Below are 23,154 nucleotides of genomic sequence, written 5' to 3'. Positions count from 1 at the left end.
AACTTCCTATCCTGCAGGCCAAGCTCCTTCCCCTGTCTAGCAGAGATCCTTAAGATACAGGTAGCTCTGGCATATGAACATGGTCTTTCAAAGCCTTAAGGCTGTGGCCACTGTCAAAATCATGAGGCCAGCTACCTCGTTTTCTGTTGTTTTAATCCTTTTCTATGACTTCTCTATAGAAAGAGTTGTCTGGGATATGCTCGAATACCTTGCAGGAAAGAAAGCATCATACTTCTCAATATAACTTTCTGGAGAGGTTCAGTTTGGGTTTAGGTTTGTTTACCTTATACCGATCTTTGTTAGAGTTCATCTTGACCCTGAGTCTGTCACTAAAACTATTTTATGTTCTGTTTTGGGTTATCCACAAACTAATTTTTAAAATGTTTTCTGGACTACAGGTTTTCAAACAAGGCTCAGTAAAGCCCTGAGTATTGTGAAGTAGGGCTCAGAGCAGTGGGGCAGGTGGGGGGCGGGCTGCTAAGGGCCCAGCAGGCAGGGCCTTGAGAACCCGCCCTCTTCTCAGTGGTCCCTAAGGCAGCTCCACTTGTATCTGTTTTATCTTTTAAGCTTCCACAGAGGATTTCATTGGAAGAAAGAATTGCACAGTTAGAAAATTATTGTTTAAAAATTCTTGTTCCAAATATTCATACCATAAAGTCATTAGTATAAATGTTGACTCAAACAGAATTAATAGCAGGGCCCTAAGGCATGTTTCCCTGCATGTTGACAGCAATCACTAGTATCTTGGGGGCAACTGGGAAACCACCTATGAGCCAAACTCACTGTTCCACAGGGATCCCCAAGGGTTATGAAATGTCTCCCATGAAGTTGCCAGAATTCCTCTGTGTTTCACCATTTTGGAAATGTCACTAGTTCTCAGTGATCTCATTAGAATGAACTGGGAAGTTTTCAAAACTATTTCACCTCAAAAGCTTAAACATAGAGTTACCACATAACCCAGCAATTCCACTCCTAGATGTAGCCCCAGGAGGAATGAAAACACATGTCCACACAATAACTTGTACACAAATGTTCATAAAGACAGCATTATTCTTAGTAGCTAAAGAGTGAACATAATTCAAATGTCCACAGTTTATGAATACATAAACAAATGTAGTATATCCATACAACAGGATATTGTTCCTCCACAAAAGGAATAAATTCCTGCTACAACATGTATGAACCTTGAAAACATTATGCTGGTGAATGAAGTCAGGAACAAAGGTCACATATGTTAAATGTCCAGAACTGGCAAATCTATAAAGACAGAAAGTAAATGAATGGTTGCCTAGGGATAGGAAAGATGGGAGGTGTGAGGGTGAAGGCTGAATGGTACAGTTTTTCTTAGAAGTAATGAAATATTGGACAACTGTAAATTTTTACACTTTAAATAGGTGAATTGTATGATAAGTGAATTATATCTCAATAAAACTGGTATCAAAAAAAACCTACAAATGCTCAGGCCTCCAGAGATTCTTAAAAATTGTTCTGCAGTGGGACATGGACATCAGCACCCAAGTGATTCTGATAAGGAGCCCAGACTGAGAACCACTGATTCTAACCATGGCTAATGGGGAGGGAAATTACTGATTTTGAAGGAAGCCAAGCTGTATCTCTATGAGCACCCCACCCTTCCTAGAGAAGCACTCATGGGCTATTCCTTTGATATTCCTTCCCAGAATTATGACTTTGATGGAGCCCAACCTGGAATTTGCAAGTACCACCTTCTTCCTCCTTGTGCAACTTGTATTATTTAACCATTCCTGGTTTTCAGCACCCCTCAGTGCCTCAGGAATCTTCAACAGGAGTGGGCATTCTCATGTACAAGGTTCCTTCTATATTTCAAGGAGCCATCTGACAGTATCACAAACCTCTGAACTCATGGGAAGCTGTTCTGTTACCACCTCTTCATTCACCAAAGGAGAATTCGCTTGCAAAATCTCACTAGAGACTAAAGTCCTTTTACTAAGTTCCAGAGCTCAGCTTTAGCTTAATTATGTTGATGCTACTTTTGGGGGTCCTGCTCTATCACTTGCATCTCTAGGCCTGGAGCAGGGGGTCCACTCGTTGGCCTCCTCCATCTTGGCAGATGCTCTTACAAAGCTGCAGTTCAAGGTCCATCAAGAGCCTGAGAGCTCCCTTTCCTGAAATCTTGGGGTCTTCTCTTTTGAATTTAGGGAGCTGGAAAGTCCTGTAAGTTTCTTGACTTTGCTTTTTCCTAATTCAGGGACAGAGAACAGACTTGATTGTCTTATACCTCTTGCCTTGCCCCAGGGAATGTTCAAGAAAACTCCTCTGAATTACTATTCCCTGAAGCAGTTAGCTCAGTCTGCAACTAGTAATTAAGAACACTGACCTTGTTATTAAACAGAGGTGAGATGGAATCCTGATTCTGCTACTTGGTAGGGGAGTGGCATTGGGCAAATGATATTTTCTAAATCTCATATTTCTCATCTGTGAAATAAGGATAATAAAGCCCACCTGGAAGGGCTGTCATAGGGATTAAATTGTAATAGCCAATGTAATGTGCTTGGTTCAGAGTGGGCATAATATAAATTGCTAGTGATTATTTCTCCCAGGTAGTTGTAAGACTGGGAGATCTAGCCCCTCCCTCAAGATTTCCCTCCTGATATACAGGATATTGCCTTCCCTCAATTATATTCAAAGTACTCTGTCCCATACAGAGAAGGAAAACTCTGATTCCAAAAAACCTCCGCTGCCTTGCGGCATATCTCTTCAGGGGAAAGGCTAAGGGAGTAAACCCCGACAGAAAATCCGGAGCCGGAGTCCCTAAGGCGGTTTGACGTTGTAGTCAACACCGGCAACTCCTGCGGCGCACCTGAAGCCAAGCTGTATTGACTCCGTCTTTCCCTTGGATCCTTCAGCTGCGAAGAGAGGGGGGGTCTGCTGCATGGGCAACAGCAGACCCTCCATATCACCCTGCCCAGGCTCTGTAGCTTCAGCTTCACTGGAGAGGACACTCCAGTGTCATCGCAAGATGTCGATTCAACATGGGAGGAGACAGATACCGTGTCACTCCCGAGTCGGACTGCACAGCCATTCTCGGCGGTGCAGATAGACTCTTAAGAAGCTACACCATCGTCTCTCGAGACGGACGGCTGCTGACTCTGTCCCATAAATATGCAAGCCTCTATCTAATACCAAATTCCTGTGCAACCTCTCCTAACCAACAGTCTTCTAGAGGAAAGGGAAAGGGAATGGTCCCTTTCCTCTAGGTCCCTCTTCAGCTCCAACAATGTCCTAGTCTTAGAGTGCACTGCAAATGTCCTCAGAGCATTTGCTAAGTCCACCACTCACCACCCCACACCCTCCTGGGAGCCACTCCTGGGGGCAGGACCACCTCAAGTCTTCACAGAGTCCCTAAGCTGAACTGTCTGAATTCTACCACATGTCGTCTTGTCATTAAAGTCCAGGAGTGTTTGCCTCAGAACTGACCACTTTTTCCCTCCAGCTATATACTGGAAATTTATAACTCACACTCAGTTGCAATAGAATTGACTTCAATACAACACCTGGTATCTAGCAAGAAGTTTTAGAATAAATCATTAAACAGAAGTTAAATCTCCACCTATTAAAGTCCTCTGGCCCAATTTAAACACACCTCTTCCATGTCGTGTTATCAGTCAGAAATGGTTTCCTCTTCCCTTCTTCTGCATTCTTTTAATAGCTGTCTTTATTGAAAGCATATTAGTTGTTCCCAGGTCATACAGTCAATAATTGGCAACTCTAGACTGCAACTGTACTGAGTTAAACAGTGTCTTCCCAAAATTCATGTCTACTGAACCTCAGACTGTAACTTTATTTGAAAATAGTCTTTAAGTCAAGGTAAGATAAAGTCATACTGGATTAGAGTGGGCCCTAAATCCAATGATTATTGTCCTTATGAGAAGAAAACTTGGAATCAGAGACATAGGAGGGACACAGGAAAGAAGGCCATGTTGAACACAGTAGCAGAGATTGGAGGTAGGCTGCCACCACAAAAGAATACCAAGGGTTGCTGGCAACCACCAGAAGCTAGCAAAGGCCAGAAGATTCTTCCCTAGAGCCTTCAGAGGAGCAAGGCCCTGCCAATACTGGACTTCCAGCCTCCAGATATGTGAGAGGGTAAACTTCTATTGTGGTAAGCCTACCCGGGTTGTGGGAATTTGTTATAGCAGCCCTAGAAAGCTATGATACCAGCCTAGGCCTGTCAAGTGCCAAACATCCTCATTCTTAACCACTATGATATGCTGTTCTATGTTTGCAGCACCGAAGCTGTGTCCTTCAATGTATATTAATCAGATGCCTCGTATTTCACAGTAGGAAGCAGATGGTACACTTAGAAGTTGGAGGCAAGGAGTGGAGGGGTTGGGGAAGAAGTAGAATTATTGTAAGGAAGAGAATGGGAAGGGCTGTTTTCTTGAAAACATGCTCAACTTTCATTATAATCTGAACATGTGATTTAGCAGAGATGGGGAAATGAGTTTGCTTATGAAGGAAGTATGATACACCAGAAGAAAAGTAGGAGCCATGAACTAGCTCTGTAAAAGGCAGATGACTTTCAGATATAGCTGCTTTGGCACAATTCAACTTGGGAATATTGAGACAAGGCCTCAAAAACAAACTATTAAACTTTCAGCTGTTAAAAATTCTTAAGCTCCTTACTCAGCTGCACCTCATTCCATAACTCCCATCATGCTACATAGCAGACACAACTTCTTAGTTGAATAAATGAATAGAGAAATGAATACCAAAGATGGAAGAAAGTTAGAGGTGTCAGAAATGAAATGGTGGTCAACAATTGGGAAATTCAGATGTAATGTAAGCATCATTAAAGAAAGCTCAAAAATCAGAGATGTTTGCCACTAACATTTGTTAGTCAAAAACTGTAACAGAAGCAAATGTGGCAACATATCAATATTTGTTAAATCTTTGTAATGAACACAGGGTGTACATAACATTCTTTTTTATAGCTTGGTGTGTTTGGAATGTTTCATTTAAAAAGGAAGACCAGTAGAGGTTTTTTTGACCAAGACGTTGACTGGAATGTCATGCCTAAAGGAGACATGCTTGGGCTCTTGTTGTTACCAAAAAGCCCTGAGGAATTGGGAATGACTTTCAAAGGTAATAAAAGTCCACAAGATAAAAGGCCTGGTACCGTGGTTGGTTGTGCGGTCCACGGCAATCTTTCCAGGGAAGGAATGAAGGTTGTTTTCCTGAAAGATGGCTAAAAGGGACCTTAAGGCACAATGGAAAACCAGAAAGACTTGGAAAAGACAGGTGTTTACAGGCAAGGCTGAATGCCAGGTATGTGGCTCAGCTTCTGTGCCCTGAAGGGCAGACTGAAGGTCACCCTAAATGTTGCTTGCATAAGTTCCAGCAAAGCAGAACTGAAGATCATAAGTGATCATTTTCTGCTCTTGTTGTGTTTATGCAAATGAACAGGATAAATTAAAAATGGACTTAACGCAGTCCCTTTAATGACAAGAAGGGTAATCTTAGGGAGAAAAATCATTATTCAAGGAAAACCACAATGATCAGTGGCAGACTATAAAGTAGTGCAGCTAACCGTCTTTAAAGTTTCTTTCCATTTAAAATTTGTTTTCATCTGAAAGTTAAACTATGTCTGTGGTATTATCAAAGATGATTAATTTACAGGCAAGAAGAATGTCAAGTGCCTTGCAACTGGATGTCTTTCCAATAAGACAGTCTTACAGATTTAGAGACTTGTTTGTGGGTTATGTTACATAAATTAACATGTGTTTTCTGTTTTCACAGGGCATAAGCCTATGACCGCATTACCTGAGTGATTGTCTGTACGTATAGGCCTCACTTAATCCTGTCTGCAGTGCTGCCTCCTGAGACTCAACAGTTTGGCTGAACTAAGTGGCTGGGTTGGTGAAGTATGGGTGGTCTGTGGGCATCACTTTACAAAACCGGTTTCTCTTTTTTATCCTAATGGCTTAGACAGAAAGGGCCCAGAGGTCTGAGAGGGAGGAAACCTAAAATATTTCCCTCAGACCAAACTAAGTATAATGGGCAAAAGGGTTTTGAACAGGTGAGATGTGCCTGGCACACCTTCCTCCAAAGAAGCCCTTTTTTTCCCTAATGTGAGACATTGAAAAATTAATTCCTGCCTTTTGTCATCTAGTGGTTATGGATTGAATGATGTCTTTTAAACCTGTTGCCAATTCTGTTGCCCCCAGAATACAAGGATGCCAGCCTGTTAAACCAAGCAAACCATCGTCCGGGGACAGCCAACTGACCTGGAGTCTGCACGATCCTTCCCCATGTGGGAAGGCTACCCTCCCCTTCACATCCCCACTCTTATTAGGGATTTCTGGACCCAAGGGTAGGTAGGACAACGACCATGTCCAGCTTGAAGCAGCTAGAGGAGCTCGAGACCTTCACCCATTGTCCTTTATAAGATTATAAAGGGTCTTAAGTCTGAGAAGGGAGGGAGGGACTGTTATTTTTTTATTGTTAAAATAATTAATTAATCATTTATTTTTTAAAAAAGAGAAGAATATATGAAAGGGTGAAGCAGGAGAGCTTGTCTGTATGACCCATGGGCATGGACTTGGGGGGGTATTGCTGGGGAAGGGGGGATGCTGGGTGGAGGGGAGCAAAGGGGAAAAAATTGGACCTATTGTAACAATATAATCAACAACATATACTTAAAAAATAAAAAATAAAAATAAAAAGGAACAACAGTTGATCAGCAGCACCACAATGGTGAGACCAAAGTGGGTGTGTCAAATTGACATTATTGAAATTACTTTGCTTTGATGGGTTTTGAATCCCTGCCTTCATCAGCAGAGCTCGTATAGTTATAGCAAACGCAGTTCATTGCTACATGGCCCACATGTGTGGGCCAATACTTCAGAGGGAACCTACAGAAATATATATATGAAAGTGTTACAGAGTGGGGTCCCCAAAATTCACCAGAGCCTGCCGAACAGCTCTCACAATGCCTTTGCATGTCTATGGCTGGTAGCTAGTGTCTAGTTATACAAATGGCTTTGGTTCTTCTGAGGCCCCAAGGAGATGGGAGGGGTTTTGGCCATAGAATGGTGAGGAAAAATCATGCAGAACCTGTGCAAGGTTCTGCGAATGGTCAGAACTGGTTGACTTGCCCACTGTGTCACAGGCCACAGTCAGGGATTTAAAAATAAGGGAGCAGCCATTTGCAGGGAAAACACCATGTGGTTTTAGAAGGAAAGAGAGATCCATGCGGCTTTGAAAGGGCGGAGGGAGATCCATGTGGTTTTGAAAGGGAAAAGAGAACCATGCATGATCCAGTGCAAAACCGCACATGTTTTGCTGGACTGTTATACAGAGGCTGGTGGCATCATATTGCAGATCCTGAAGGAGAGAGCTAACAGATAAGGGATGGGGAACTTCTGGGCATGTTTTGGCTTATAGCCTTTTGGGGAGCAAGGGAAATGCTGGGTCCCGTGGGAGAACAGGGCTCTCAGCTGAAGCACTCACTGCGACGTTGGAATATTGTAAATAAAGACCTGTTTTCCTCAACACTAATTGTTGGGTCTTCCAGCAAGGTACCATGTGAAAGAACCCCCTTTCTCTCGGTAAGAAAAGGATTTAAAAAACTATCATTTTCTTGGGAAAGTTTATGCAAAGAAAATGACAATTCAAAAGAAAAAAGGATGGGGAATAGGTGAAATTTTGAGAGACACGTTTCATAACAATGAAAAATTGGGAATAACAAGGTAACCATGGAGGAGTGTTCACCACCGCTTGCACTGGAGTCACAACACCCTTGCCTTTGCCTGGTTCCCTGTAGGAGCCTCCAGCTGGGCTGTTTCCGCCCTTACACCTACAATCTACTCAGCAGCCAGAGTGATCTTTTTGAAAGGAAATGAAATCACTTCCCCACTTCCCCACTTCTCACCACCCTCACAGCTATCAACCCAGTTCTGAGCCACCAAAGCCTGGGGACTAAATTGTGAAAATAGCTCCCTAACTGGTCTTCCCCCTTCGAAGCGTCCTTCTTCCTTCAAGGCAACAGTGGAATTCCTCCTTTTCAAATCATAAATCCGATCCTGTCACTCCTCTGGTCTGAATCCTCCAGTGGCTTCCCGTCTGACTCAGAGTGAATTCATATGACTCAGAACAATGTCAGAGTATACTTTTATGTTGGCAAACCAGAACCTCATACCTTCCCAGTCACACCGAACCCTTTTCATTGACTGTTCTCTCTACTCATATGTTCTTTTTCTGTATGTCCACATGGGTCATTCCCTTACTTCTTTTAAGTGGTAACTCAAATCTCTCCTTTTCAGGAAGGTCTTCATTAACCACCTTATTTTAAATTTTACCACTCCATAAAACCTCATCCTACTTCCCTGTTTTATAGTTTATCTTCATATTTATCATATTCTAACAAAATAAATAATTTCCATGACGTTTTTCAAATTTCCTTCTGCCCTGCCCCAAACACACATACACTAGAATTTAAGCTCCAAAAGGAAAGGAAAATACTGTATATCTATTTTGTTCACAGCTGTTTCCTCAAGTACCTAGAACAATGTCTGGCACTTACTTAGTTGACATTTAATAGATATGCATATTTGTGAAATGAAAGAACAAATAACTATTGGGTAATACCAAGATGACAGAAGATTAAGCAATCAGAAGAAATAGTGTAAGAATATGGAAAAAGCCATATAGCATGATGTTTTGTGATCAAAACTACTCTGGTGTGTCTTTGGCAACATTTTTCTTTTTTGGTTCCTTTGCTTTCTCTTTCCTTAAATGTTGGGGTTCCTAAGTTTGTCTTTCATTTTCTTGTCATTTTTATCTATCCTTGTAGCTTCAAATACCTTCTAGTTTATTTCTAGTTTATTTAGTATACTGTCCAAACAAGGTTGGCCCAAGGATCTGTTTTGAGACTCACGCACATTACTCTTTACTTTGTATGCACCTCTGTTAGAATAACATTCTGGGAATAGCTGTCTCTTCTTCAGTATCTCCAAGTAAAATGCAGGATAAGATGCCTAATACATATTAGTAATAAATGTCTGAGTACTACAAGATAATAAATAATAAAGTAGGTGCACACTGTGTGCCAAGTACCTCTAAGAATCTTAACACTTAATCATATTTAATTTTCACCGCAGCCCGAGGTGGACATAGCTTCATTTACACCGATGAAAAAGGAAAGACATTTATAATAAACAGTAACCAAAAAGTATGCAGCCGTTAAATTAGATGTTAAAGTGGCCGGATGTTAAATCAAATGTTAAAGTGGTTTTCTCTTCCAAAAAATGGCTTTGGTATTGTGGTTACACTGTGTGTGTGTGTGTGCGTGCGTGCGCGTGTGTGTGTGTGTACACGAGTGTCAGCGTGCGATCAAATAATTCAAAAACTTGAACTGGCAAACCCAGCGACAGGAAATTGTAGGGCAGGGTCTGGGAAAAGGGGAGAAGTCCAAAGGCCCAGATCAGCCTAGACCAGACTCCACTGCTGAGCAGTCTGCGAAGGAGGGGAGTACCCGCGGGCGTAGCAGCTACGGGTCCCACCCACGGAAACGATTCCTTTCCGGGAGGCCCACCCGGGGCCGCACGCAAAAGACCTGAGGCTTTAGGCGGAGCTACGCCTGAAAGGCTCCAGCCGCGGGGGGAGGGGGGAGCCGGGGACAGGATTGGCCCGCGAGCTGGCACTGATTGGTTGCCTCTGCCTGGCCCCGCCTCGCTGAGGGAAGGCACCTGCGCCGGAGTCTGTAGCGTAGGGAAGGAGTGGGGTTCCGAGGGCCGCGTCGGAACGCGTAGGTCTGCATCGTGGTCGCTTAGAGGCAGGGCCGGAAGCACTACGGCTTGACGCCCACGCCCCTCTGTTTTCGAAGGGGTAACGCTCTTCCTCTGGACCTGCTCCGCCTCAGCTTCTCGCCCCTCCTCTCGAGGTCTCAGCACCCCGTTTAGGTGGGGCGGCGCAGCCTGAGCTCCCGGACCCGGAAGAAGCGTCGTCGCCTACCTCCGCTAATGGAGCCCACCGCGCCGTCCCTCACCGAGGAGGACCTGACTGAAGTGAAGAAGGATGTGAGTAGCACTATCTTGCCCAGGCGCCCCGCGGGCTAGGGGCGGGCGGGGGACGCGGAAACCCGGAGTCCGAGTCGGGATCGGAGGAGGAGCCTGGGGGTGGGAGGAGCGGACGGGACTGCCGAGAGTCCTATGTCCGAGGGGCCTTAGTGGAAGTGGTCCCCGGCGACGTGTTAATCCACATGTTAAATCGCTAAAAGCAGGGCTTGGGTGACTGAGACTTTCTTCGGTGGTGGAGCATTTCTTCGCAGTCCTTTCCTTGCCCACTCCTCACCTGTCCCCTGGTGATTAAGCCCCTCGGCACCCCCCCCCCCAGGTGCTTTGGAGCCGCGTGGTTAGGGCTGGACGGCTCGCGTCCACCCTGGGGTCAGACTCCCCAGCCCGCTGGTTTAACCTGGAGCAAAGGCTGGACCAGATAAAGGATCCCAAGCGGTGGAGCAGAGATGTGAAACTCCTTTGCAAAGGGGGTTGGGGGAAGCTCAGCCGCTGAAAGCACAACCTGGAATTCCCCTCGTAAGCAAACGCCCACATATTTAAATTGAATACCTGTAGCTAGGAATTACTTTACAAGCACACGTTGAAAATATTAAGTAGTTAAATTTTGTTCTTCTGTTTGGATGCTACAGAAAAGCTTAACACTGCTTCATAAAGTGACTGTTGAGATAAGACTTGTTTCTCTTTTTCCTATGCCTTGAGTTGTTTTGCCGTTTGAGACCTATATGAGTGCCTGCCACTAAAATAGTTTACATCCACTCGAATTAAAAACAAATTCAACATGAAGTGTGCTCTGGCTTAACAACACAAAACTTACAAAATCATCTTGTGAACTGGACAGGACGACAGCTTTTCAAATGTTCATCTACTTCAAACTTCCTTTTTCTCTCCCCTTTAAAGTTTATTACATTGTACTCATGATTACAGTTGGATGCATTAGCAGAAAGAAACTGAACATAATTGGGACTTGTGCCTTAGTTTGCTCATTTGGCAGATATTTATGGAACACTTGCTGTATGGAAAGGACTGTCCTTTGGCCTGGATTGGACAGATACAAAAAATAGCGATCAGGCCCCTGCTTTATAGCAGTCCAGTTGAGAAAACACTGGAACATTGATAATTAATATAAAATAAGTGAATGCTGTCTTATGTAAAATGCGTGCCAATAAAACCATGAACTCCAAGGACTAGGCTTGCTGTATTCCAGATGCTGTGTCACACAGTTTACAGTGTTCCCACGTAATCTTTACAGCAGCCTCTAAGATCATTGTCATTCCCATTTTACAGCTGATAAAACAGGCAATGCGAGGTTAACAAGTGAGAGGATATAAAACCTGTACACATATGCTCTGGTTTCTTTTCAAAACGAATAAATCTTTCACCTTTTACTAAAAAAAAAAAAAAAAAAAAAAAAAAATGTACACAAACATGATGTGAAGAGTGGCTTCCAGGCCTTATTTTTTCCTATAAGTTGGTTGATACTATTATTCATCTCCATGATGTCATTTTATAGCCATATCAGAAATTCATAACCTTGGGGAATCACAGATGAGTTTCAGGAAGTCTGTGAAAAAAAAAGATGTGCAGTGCCCTGGCTGGCGTTCACTGGATTGAGCACCAGCCTGCAAACCAAAAGGTCTCGGGTTCGATTTCCAATCAGGGCACATACCTGGGTTGCGGGCCAGGTCCCAATTAGGGGCCTGTGAGAGGCAACCACATATTGATGTTTCTTTCTCTCTCTCTCATTCCCTTCCCCTCTTTCTAAAAATAAATGAACCTTTTTTAAAGTCCTACTCCTAATTAAAAGAAAGGTATGTGCACATATACTTAGAAATTTTTGTCATATTTTCAAAATGGTTTATGACCTTAGAAGGTTTTAAATTATCACCTACTTATTTGAATTCCCTTTTTTCTCAGTTATAGGCACTTATTCCCAAATATCTGCTGAAAATTCACTATTCTTTATCCTGCAGATTCCTCCCTTGATTAAATTAAACTTTTTATCATCCCTCCCCCCAAAGCTGCTTGCTATTCCTGCTGTGTTCTTTGTCTTGATGAACAGTATACTATCAACCATCCTCCTTCACTATACTCCTCCTTCCCCTCTGCCCCATGTAGTTGTTTGCTTCATTGTTTTGATTGAATTTAGTTCAGTTTTATTAATATGGATTTCATGCTGCTATGAGTTAGATACTGTAGTTGAATCTCACAGTTCAAAAATTTAAAACTTGAGACACAATCCTAGTTTGAAAAGACTTTGCTTTCTTAAGAGGAGAGAGATAGATATAAAATGGTAATTACAAGTTGCAAAACACTATCGACTTAGCACTCTGCTAAGTTCAAGATATTCACAGTTGAACAAAACATACCTGGTTCTTGCCTACTTCAAACATGTAGATCATTAGGTTTGAAAACAAATAAAGGTATAATTACTAATTACAGTAAGTACTATTAAGGAGACAAACAAATGTTGAGACCATAACAGGGTAGGATGGTCAGGGAAGGTTACATTTAAAGTGGTTCCGCCCTGGCTGGTGGCTCAGTTAGTTGGAGCATTGTTTCATACACCAAAAGGCTGCAGGTTCAGTCCAGTCAGGGTACATACCCAGGTTGCAGTTTGATCCCCAGTCAAGGCACATATGGAATGCAACCAATCGATGTTTTTCTCTCATTTCGATGTTTCTGTCTCTCTCTCCCTCTCCCTCTGTCCTTCTTCCTTCCTCTCTCTAAAAATAAACATACCCTAAGCAATAATTTTTTAAAAGGTAAAAAAATAAATAAAGTGGTTCCTGAAGGATTTAACAGGACTAGGGGAAGAGCATACTAGGCAGAATAAAATTTGTGAAGGACCTAAAACAGGCAAGACTTTGGTGACTTGGGAAAATTGGAAGAAGGCAGTTGGTGCCCTGAGGTGAAGTTAGGAAGGTAGGCTAGAGCCTGATTATGAAGGGTCTTACAGATTGTAGCAAAGAGTTTGGATTTTTTTTCCCAAGTGTAGTAGGGACCCATTGAAAAACTAATGTTATATTTTTAAAAGCTGCCTCTGCCTATTGTATGGACTGAGGAGAGCAAAAGTGAAAAGAGGGAAACCAGTGAAGAGTGTCTTAAAATTTATATAGTTGAGAGATGATGTGATTTTTATCATGGTGAAGGCAGTGGAAGTGGCTAGAGCAGAATTCCAGATGCATTTTTTATACAGAAATTATAGGCCTTGGTGATGGATTGGATGTAGGAGTTGAAGAAGTGAATGGAATGAGATTGGTAAATGGAAATGTCAAATCAGCAACTTCGCCAACAACTCAGAAGATCAGAAGAGAGATCTGACAGCTGCAGGGGATGGCGCTCGTTAAGGGGGTGAAAGGGTTGGGGAGAAAAGGAGAAAAGACTCATGGACATGGACAACAGTGTGGTGATTGTAGAGGGGAGGGAATATAAGAGGGACAAATGGTAGTGGAAAAAATACAATAAGAAATAAATTATTAAAAAGAAGAAGAGAGATCTGAACTGGAAATACAAGTGTAAGGCTGAATGAGCACCTAGGAAGTTGGGAGCTAGAAGGGAAGAGGAAGATCATAGAAGAGTTTTGAAAAGTGAGAAGTTAAAGCCACAGAAGTGGGAAGAAAGCCAGAAGATGCATATAAGACAAGAAAAGAGTATTTCAAGGAAGCAGTGGTCAACTGTGTCCATGCTGCTAAGAAGTAAGATGACTTAAAATTACCAGATTTAGCACGAAGAGGTCATTGGTGACATTGAGAAGAGTGGTGGGACAGAATGGAAATGTCTGAGAATGAATTGGGATATAAAAGGTGGAGTCCTGCTATATTGAAATGTGGAGTGTATATACACAGGGTACTACACAGACAAAGGGGAGGGGTGCCTAACTTATTCTGGGGAGTTTAGGTAAACCTTCCTGAAGGAGATGACCCCTGTCCTGAATCTTAAGGGATAAATAGTGACTTGGAGGGTAGAGAAGAGAAAACAAGACAAAGGTAACAACATAAAGAAATGTAGAGTGACAGCAGTTTGAGGTACAACATAAAGTACCGGGACCAATAGAGGTAGTGATAGGTTAAACTAGAGAGGTAGGTAGGATCCATACTATGAAGTGCCCTGTCTGCTATTATCAAATACTATTTTTTGAGCACTTACTGTGTATCAGACTGTGTCAAGCCTTTATATATACTGTTCCATTTAGTTGTAGAAGTCCTCCAAAGTAAGTATTATTATTTTATCAATAGGGAACAGGAAGTTTAGAGAGATAAGTAACTTGCCTCGGCTCTTGCAGAAGTATATGGCAGATTCAAGATTTGAGCTGAGATTGGTCCGAGACCAGAGCCATGCTCTTGACTTCTCTACTCTTCTGCTTTTGTTGAGGAAATTTATCCTTTTAAGTCAAGGGTGGAACACTTTTAAATTTTTTAAAAATTAACTGATGGCTTTTCAATATTAGACTTTATATAACACTCCAGATTTCCATTTTCTTTTGAAAAATTGGAAGCTCTGATAGAGGTATAATGGAGAAATTTGAGGGGGAGGCGAGAAATAGGAAGTATAGCTAGGTATTTGTTATTAACAGTCCATGCAACATATCTCAAGGGCCTGAACTAGAGTAATGCTAGTAATAGAGATGAAGTGAAGGGGCAGATTAAATATAAGGGGTAGAGTGGCAGATCTTGGTGAGTGGGTAATCAGATGTGGAAAGTAAGTACACAAGAAAAAGGGATCTGTTGTAGGTTTATAGCATTATTGGATGCTATTGGATGGTGGTACTCCCAAATGAGTGGAGAACATCAGAGGAAAAAAATAGGGGGAGATAAATTTGGTTTTGGACATGCTGAATTTGAAGTACCTTTGGGATGTCTAGGTGGAGAAAGTCTTAGTCACACACACAAATTTGGGAATCATCAGCATGTAGGTGGTAGAAATGACAACAGATGAGGTTTTTCAAGGATTTTTTTCTTTGAGTCTATTTCTGTCCTCACAACATATCTTATATAAAATATTGCAGCAATCTTCTAAGTGGTCTCCTTGGACCCCAGATTTTGTTCCCCCCAATTCTCTGCAAAAGTTTTCTTATTGCTTCTTATTTATAAACCTTGGATGATTCTTTTGGCTACAGGTAAATGTGTGTTCCTCAATATAATTTAAAAATTCTCCCATGATTCCACCCCAATTTTCCTTCCTAACTACATTCCTCACCACCCTGTCATATGCAACCTGTGTTCCAACTACCCCATAATACTCAGTACTTCCCCACTGTGCACCTTCATGTCTCTAGCAAAAGTGTAGCCTCTATAAATTTCCCAGGTCCCGGAAGTAGAGTTAATTGCTCACTCTGTGCTTTCCTGGTACGTGACTGATAAAAAAACTTTTAATTAATCTTATAATTATTACTTTACATGTAATATGTACTCTCCAACTATACCATGTGCCTTTTGCATGGAGGATTCAGGTCTTATTGATCTTTGCGTGCTCAGCACTTGGTATATTAGGTATTTAGATATATGAAATGTTTGTTGTGTGAATAGATAAATGAATGTGGGGGTTCAGTAGACTGTGAACTATAGGAACCCTTCACCTAGCCTACTTTTCTGCCACCATATACTAGGGTATTTCTGAGATTTTCTGTTGCCTTTTGTTCATAATGATAAATGTGAGTCATTATTTATCATTGTCACTATCACTAACATTTATTGATCACTTACTGTGTACCAGGCACTTTTCTAAGAACTTTACATGAATTTATTCCCCATAACACTTAGATGAGGAAACTGAGGCATGGAGAAGTTATTTACCCATAATCACATATGTAGTAAATGGAGGAGCTGGGATACAGTCTTTGACATCAGACTATTAATGCCATTTATGGGGACACATGTCATCTTTCCGCTAAGTAAGCCCCCTTAGCTACTCCTCAGATGTAGGCCTGTTTTATGTGATTTGCATATTCTTCGTTTAATTTCTTCCAACATTTCACCATTCCTTTAGGTTTCTTTCCCCCCACATCTTTCCACCTTCTACCAACTGGCTTACTGAGTTATAGTCTTTCCAACCAACTCCAAAGATAGACACATAATGGGCTCTTTTACTTTAGTGGGGTTTTTTTAGTGGTTTTGTTCTAGGAAGATGGAAGATTAACAAACATGAGACTTATAAGCTATGAGATCTCTTATTAAGTTATCGTCTCTGGTCCTGACTAATCCTGAATGTCTTGATACATGGTAATGAAAATGAATGGAAGCCTCTGCTCTTAACTGTATCCTCAAAGGTGACCCTCCGCAGACCTTCCTATTTCCACGGACCCAGGCCCTCTAGATTAGAATGGCCCCTCTTCACAATAGCCTGGTCTTGGTTTATAGGTGTGAAAATGAGATCAGAGCAGGACAGAAGCTGAGAGGAATGTTTAATATAGGCCTTTTTTTTTTAATCCTCATGCAAAGACATGCTTAATGATCTTAAAAGGGGATGGAGAGGGAGAGAGAGAGAGAGAGAGAAAGAGAAATGTCACATGACAGAGAAACATTGATCAGTTGCCTCTCCTACAGGATAACGCTCCAACCAACTGGGCCACACAGCCCAGGGCTAATCCAGGGTTTACCTTTGTCTACTTGGACCTTTAATAGCATGCGTTTTTAGCAGCTGAGCTTCCTGACTTCAGGATGTTTTTCCCACCAAGTAAGATTCCTAATCAGTCACCTACATGATTTCCTGAGGTGTTAAAAAAAGTAACATTGAAGCACATTTTATGTCTTTCAGGCTTTAGAAAATTTGCGTGTATATCTGTGTGAAAAAATCATAGCCGAGAGACATTTTGATCATTTACGCGCAAAAAAAATACTCAGTAGAGAAGACACTGAAGAAATTTCTTGCCGAACATCAAGTAGAAAAAGGGCTGGAAAATTGTTAGACTACTTACAAGAAAACCCCAGAGGACTAGATACCCTTGTTGAATCTATTCGGCGAGAAAAAACACAGAACTTCCTGATACAGAAGATTACAGATGAAGTGCTGAAACTTCGAAATATAAAACTAGAACATCTAAAAGGTAAGTATCTTAGGTATACAAGAGTTCATTAAATGTAACAATGCCTTTAAAAAGTAAAATTTAAAAATAAATAAAATTCAAAAATGATCATTTTGCTTTTATATTCAAAAACTTAAACTTCACAATTACATTCTTTTGCATTTTTAACATTATAGGGTGTCATTACATTGGAAAAGTAGGATATCACTTAATGTTCTGTATTTATATTCATTTAATAACACCATTTCTAGAAAATTCAACTATGATAAACTCCCAGTCTACTCTGGTTTGTTTCTAACATCAGCAGAATGTCAGAACCTATTTAAAAGAACCCCTGAAAATGCACATAACACATAAAAAATAGTATATAGGCAAAGTATTTTTAGTAAGTCCAGCTCTGAAAGTTTTTCTCTTTTATCAGTTGATCCAAGATGAAGTAGCTGGCTGTGTTGATAAGAATCGTGTTATATAAATTATACATAACTAAACACTAGAATCACACTCTGTCTGGCAAAAGGTGAGAGGTATGGGTACTGGGACTGATGAAGGGAATAGCAAATTCACCCCTCCTGTTTCATCCTCACCCCAGAGCACACATTCACTGATTGGAATGGTATGTAGAATTGCCTGTACAATTTAAATCCCCTTCTCCCCCAAATTTCCATCTCACACTGTCTTTCTCTCCAGAGCACTTAAGTTTAATGTGAATGTGGCATAGCTCTACTCCCAAATGTTCTAGGCTCTGAGGTTACAGAAATGAGTGATTTAGGGCTCTGCCCTTAAGAACATCACAATTTCTGAGTCCATGCTAAAACACTTGGGACGTTTCCCCATCTGAGCCATATTTAAGGAAACAGTTTCTATAGCATGGAACAGAAATGCTGAATGTATTGTGAAGTTGAAAAACTATTGGGAAAAAAATGACATAAATGTGCTTCATAGACTTCGCAGGTTTTACGCAAAATTTCCCAACTCAAAAGGTTTTGTGCCTGTAGATACTTAGGGGCTGAATATTTGCTAAGCCAAACAGAAAGATAAATTGTGTTTATGTTTATTCTTTTTACACGGAGGTTAATTGTTAGCTATACTCTTTGGATATGGTAAAATTCTTTAATCAACAACCACCATCATTTAAGTAAATTGTTTGGTTGAGAACCAGGACATTATTTAACGTGAAGAGGAGACCTGGGATCTAGTTCTCCCTTTCCCGAGAAGTAGTCCTGGAATGCTGGGCATGACTGAACTGTTCTGGGCCTCTGTTTTCTCATATCTAATAGTGAGAGACAGTCCCAGGTGACCTGTAAAATTCCTTCCACTTCGAACATCCTATGATTCAAGATTCAGTAATTGGCATTAATCAATGCATAAGTTTTAGCATATGCCCTGTTTAAATTTTGTTTTTACTGTGTAATTTTTTGTGTGCACAACTAAAGAATATTAGTTGTGAAAGCCACTCCTTATTTTATGAAAAATTTTAGAGGCTACTCTATTTTCCCAAGTCCTTTAATGGCTAAGTATATAAGAATGCACATTGAGTTTATAGCATGTCATTTAGCTTCCTTGAGACTGTTTCCTTATCTAGAAAATGTAAATAATAGTATACACTTCAGAGTCATAGGGAGAAGCAAATGAAGTGTGAAATGGATTATAACAATTTATAAATTGCTATTTAAATTTTGTTTGTGTGGTAAATAGCTTTTAATCTTTAAAAAGTTACAAGATGGGCATGGACTCAATTTTTTGTTATTTTTTTTATTGACATCTGAATAATTTCATTGTAGGACTAAAATGTAGCAACTGTGAGCCTTTTCCAGATGGAGCCACAAATAGCTTCTCTCGATCAAATTCACATGAGAGTAACTTCTCTGAAAAACGGAGAGCATCCACTATCATGTACCATCCAGAAGGAGAATCCAGCACAGCGCCCTTTTTTTCTACTCATTCGTCTCTGAATTTGCCTGTTTTAGAAGTAGGCAAAACTGAAAACCCTACCTTCTCTTCAACCACGCTTCCCAGACCTGGGGACCCTGGGGCTCCTCCTTTGCCCCCAGAGCTGCAGTTAGAAGAAGGAACTTGTGGAAACTCAAGTGAGATGTTTCTTCCCCTAAGATCACGTGCTCTTTCACGGCAATGACAGTTCACAGCCTTTTAATTTTTTTAATAATGACTAATATTAGAAAAGATATGAATCTTTTTATAAAACCATCATAATGACTTATTAATACCCAATACATGTCTTTAAAATGCAATGTAAGCACACTTTGTAAATAGACTTTTGGGGGTGGGGTAAAGAAGCATACTTTTAGATAGCTAAAGTAAATGTGGATCATATACTTTTGAGAATTTTGTATTTTTTTTAATAGTTTATTTTTTATTGTATTCTTTTCCATTACCATTTATCCCCCTTACACCTTCTTTGAGGTATTTAGTCTTTTCACATTTTTTATGTTTTAAGACCAGTTTTAATAGGGAACATTTCTCTATTTTAATAATGGAGTCTTAAGCTGGGAATGATGTTTCTTAGTACATTTGTGCTAGAAATTTTCAAAATCGAATAGTCCTTTCCAACCATCCAGCAGTCAATTTTCAGGATCAAGCTGTTTCTAATTGGAAATAAAGTCAGTTGTTGATGGGAAAAACTGCCAGTGAACTGAAAAAAAATTTTTTTTCCTACTCAGTTTGGCTTACAGACACTTAGCCTTTAGGTATTTTTAGAGAGGGGGTAGGAAGGCAGAAAGGGAGGGAGAGAAACGTTGACGTGTGAAAGAAACATCAACCAGTTGCCTCTCACATGCACCACTACCCAGGTATGTGCCCTGACCAGGAATCAAACCAGCGACCTTATGGTTGGTGGGACAGTGCTCAACCAGTTGCGTGTGTGTGGAATTACATTGAAAGAAATCTTTTTTAAAAGCAGGAACAGGCTTTTCATTTTATTAATTTAAATAAAATTTGATATGCAATTATTTTTAATTTAAGTAGGATCTACTCAGAATTGAAGATCATAATGTAGATAGGCTGTAAAACCTATATTTATAGATTTAACACTGATTTTAATTTCAGACTTTTGAATATAGACAATAAAATTAAAGTTTTAACAAATTAAGGCTTTTGGGTTTTCTGAATCCTATGAAGTTTTTTTTTTTTCCTTTAAATACTGAAAACCCGTCATTACCAACAAATGTTTAACTTTGACATGATACATTGCTACTGGTTACTAGGTTGATTAACACAGCAGTGAAAAGGTTGCTTTTCACAGATACCATATTATCAATCAGTGGAAAACATCTTGAAGCTCACTTTTTTGCTTTTTTGAAAAATGAATAGACTTTTTATTTTTTAAAGCAATTTTAGGTTTACAGGAAACTTAAGCAGAAAGTACAGAGTTCCTATGTAGTCCCTCTCCTCCTGTTTAGTGTGATATATTTGTTAGAACTGATGAACCAGTCTTGGTAACATTGTTATTAACTAAAGTGAATATGTTAGGGTTCACATGTTGTACAGTTCTGTAAGTTTTGACAAATGTATAATGTCATGTATTCACTATTATGAAATAGCATACAGAACAGTTTCACTGCTCTAAAAATCCCATATTCCCCTTACTCATTCCTTCCTCCTTCCTTCCCCTGCCTGTGCTGGCAACCACTGATTTTTTTTTTTTAATTGTTTCTAGTTTTACTGTTTCCAAAATGTCATGTAGTTGGAATCATACCGTATATAGTCTTTTCAGATTGGCTTCTTTTATTTAGCACTACGCATTTAAAGTTCCTCCGTGTCTTTTTATGGTGAGCTTTTTCAAGAGGTAATTTCATTTTTGTCAGTGTATTAATCGTAATGCAAAGTCAAACACTGGCAAATTAGGGGCAAGCTAGGATAATGGAATTCTTTTTTTCAATTTTTTATTGTTTTGTGTTTTCTGGTTTTATTTTGGAGTTTTTTGGTTTATTTAAGTCCAATGGTTCTCTTATGGTTAATGATTTTTATCTCCTGTTTTAAGAAATTTTTATTCTAATGTCATGATGAAACTTTTCTTTTGGAAACTTAGTTGTTTTAATTTCACAATTAGCTCTATGATCCATTACAAAGTAATTTTTGTGTATAGTATAAGGTAAAAGTCAAGTCTTATAGCTACTGTCTTTTTACCTAAGCAGTGTAAAAGGGAGCAGGAAGTTTTAGGCTATGGCCTTACCTTGTGTCATTGGATAAATATGTACACTGTTGACTGGAAAAAAGCACACCAAGAAGCAAATCAATCCATAGTTGTTAAATGTAATCTGAGGGGGGCTTTCTTAAAGGAGAGCTGAATTTAAGCACAAAAAAATACATAGATAACTTCAGTACTCCTAAAATCCTTACTCTGAATTTGTCATATTATTTATCAGACAGTTGTTCTTCGTTGCAGTGGTTCCTAAACTTTGCTGCCCATTTTAGAATTACCTGGAGGGCTTTTAAAGATCCCAATACCCAGGCTGTACTCCATACCTATTAAAATGTTTAGGTATGGACACTAGACATCAGAAGTTTATAAAGATTTCTAGGTGATTCCAGTGTGCGACAATATTTGGAAACCACAGCCATATTGGGTGCCAAATAACTTTAGTGTTTCCACGTGTCATCTTGTTTATACTTTTAATAACAACCCTGCAAGGTAGGTTTTATTTTCAGCTTTTTTAGCAGGTGAGAAACAAACACAGGATAAAATAAATGACTCAAAATCACATAGCTCTTCAGCATTAAAATTCAGGGCTGTTTAACTCTCAGATTAATGTTCTTTCCACAACTACATGCTTTCTTATTAGCATTTCTTAAATGGCAGAAAGGTAAGTGGAGAGGATGTATATTTGACTAATAAATTCAATAGTTATTGAGTACCTATTATTCTAGGTGCTGGAGATACAGTGATAAACAAAACAAAGTCTATGTTTGTGTGGAACTCATATTTATAAAAATAAACAAGGAAAGCCAGATCATTCTAGTTGCACAAAACAGTGCATGTATGAGCTAAAAAGTAACTTGGAAAGAGTGTTGATAGCATTGTGAAGGAAGTCCTCTCAAACAGGTAACATTTGAGCTAAGAACTAAATAATAAGAAAAAAAGAGGCAGTTACATGAAGTTCTGGGTGTTCAGGCAGAAGTAACACCCAATGCAAAAGCCACCAGGCAGGAATGAGTTACTGAGAAAACAGGCCTGTGTGGCCGGAACGTAAGTGTGAGGGGTGACTGTGGGGAATTTAAGAGCCTAGATTGGCGTGAGGTTTCACAAAGAGCAAGGATCAAATATGGAAGGGCTTACAGACAGTTGTAAGAAGTTTGGATTTTCTTTACAAAGTGGGAAGCAATTGGAGGGGTTTAAACAAGGGAGTGATATGATCTGGTTTGCATTTTAAAAGTTCAGTGTGGCTTAGTTTGTTGGGCATTGTCCCACACACTGAAAGGTTGTGGGTTCGATTCCCGAACAGGGCACAGGCCTGGGTTGCAGGTTAAGTCCCCAGTCAGATGGGAAGGGAAGGCAACCAATTAATGTTTCTCTTCCTCTCTCCCTTCCCCTCTCTATTTAAAAAAAGAAAAAAGTTCAGTGTGGCTGCTTTATGGAAAACGGATTGGAGAAGGGCAGGATGGGAGGAGAGAAACTTTATCTTCCTGTCCTTTCCTCTAACCTTTCTTTTTCTTCTCTATACTTCTAACAACTCAATCCACAAGCCATTATCTGGAGTCAAACAAATTATAGAGAAGTATCTGCACTAGTAGGGCTTAGGGTAAGTAGTAGGAGTCCATATTGGAGTGTAGGATGCTGAACAGAATCAGGATGGCATGGGGGTAGAGGGGATAGACCAGGAATTTTTAACCTTTTTCACCACATGGCACACAGATTAAATACTAAAATTTTGTGGCACACCAAAAAAGACATGTTTTCCAATCTGACAAAATAGGTATAATTTTGATTTGTTCACACAGGATGATTGTGTGTTAGCTGTTATTTTATTTGACATTCTAAGGGAAAAGAGGTCAGTGCCTCTTACTAGTCAGGTATTACATGTTTTAAAAATTCTCATGGCACACTGGTTGAAAATCAGTGGT

The 23,154-nt window shown here is 40.2% G+C and overlaps 1 protein-coding gene across 1 annotated transcript; it reads left to right on the top strand.

Annotated features, from left to right (window-relative positions):
- The first annotated feature begins 9,723 nt into the window (after positions 1 to 9,723).
- On the top strand, positions 9,724 to 19,409 carry BCL10 (BCL10 immune signaling adaptor). Its single transcript, XM_090271703.1, has 3 exons — positions 9,724 to 10,058; positions 16,809 to 17,097; positions 18,858 to 19,409. The coding sequence occupies exons 1-3, from the start codon at positions 10,002 to 10,004 to the stop codon at positions 19,208 to 19,210; spliced, it is 699 nt and encodes a 232-aa protein (XP_090127829.1). The 5' UTR covers positions 9,724 to 10,001; the 3' UTR covers positions 19,211 to 19,409.
- The last annotated feature ends 3,745 nt before the right edge of the window (positions 19,410 to 23,154 follow it).

This window comes from Furipterus horrens, unplaced genomic scaffold, assembly GCF_987537825.1.
Source record: "Furipterus horrens unplaced genomic scaffold, mFurHor1.1.pri manual_scaffold_3, whole genome shotgun sequence".
NCBI classification, from domain to species: Eukaryota; Metazoa; Chordata; class Mammalia; order Chiroptera; family Furipteridae; genus Furipterus; species Furipterus horrens.
The sequence above is the reverse complement of the archived record's forward strand: the minus strand, read 5'-3'. Positions and strand labels throughout refer to the sequence as shown.

What these genes read in the sequence shown, in the direction of transcription:
- BCL10 (XM_090271703.1), top strand. Translation starts at nt 10,002, where the DNA reads ATGGAGCCCACCGCGCCGTCCCTCACCGAGGAGGACCTGACTGAAGTG. An exon ending in TGACTGAAGTGAAGAAGGAT is followed by an intron (nt 10,059 to 16,808) that starts GTGAGTAGCACT and finishes TATGTCTTTCAG; the next exon opens with GCTTTAGAAAATTTGCGTGT. An exon ending in AAAACTAGAACATCTAAAAG is followed by an intron (nt 17,098 to 18,857) that starts GTAAGTATCTTA and finishes ATTTCATTGTAG; the next exon opens with GACTAAAATGTAGCAACTGT.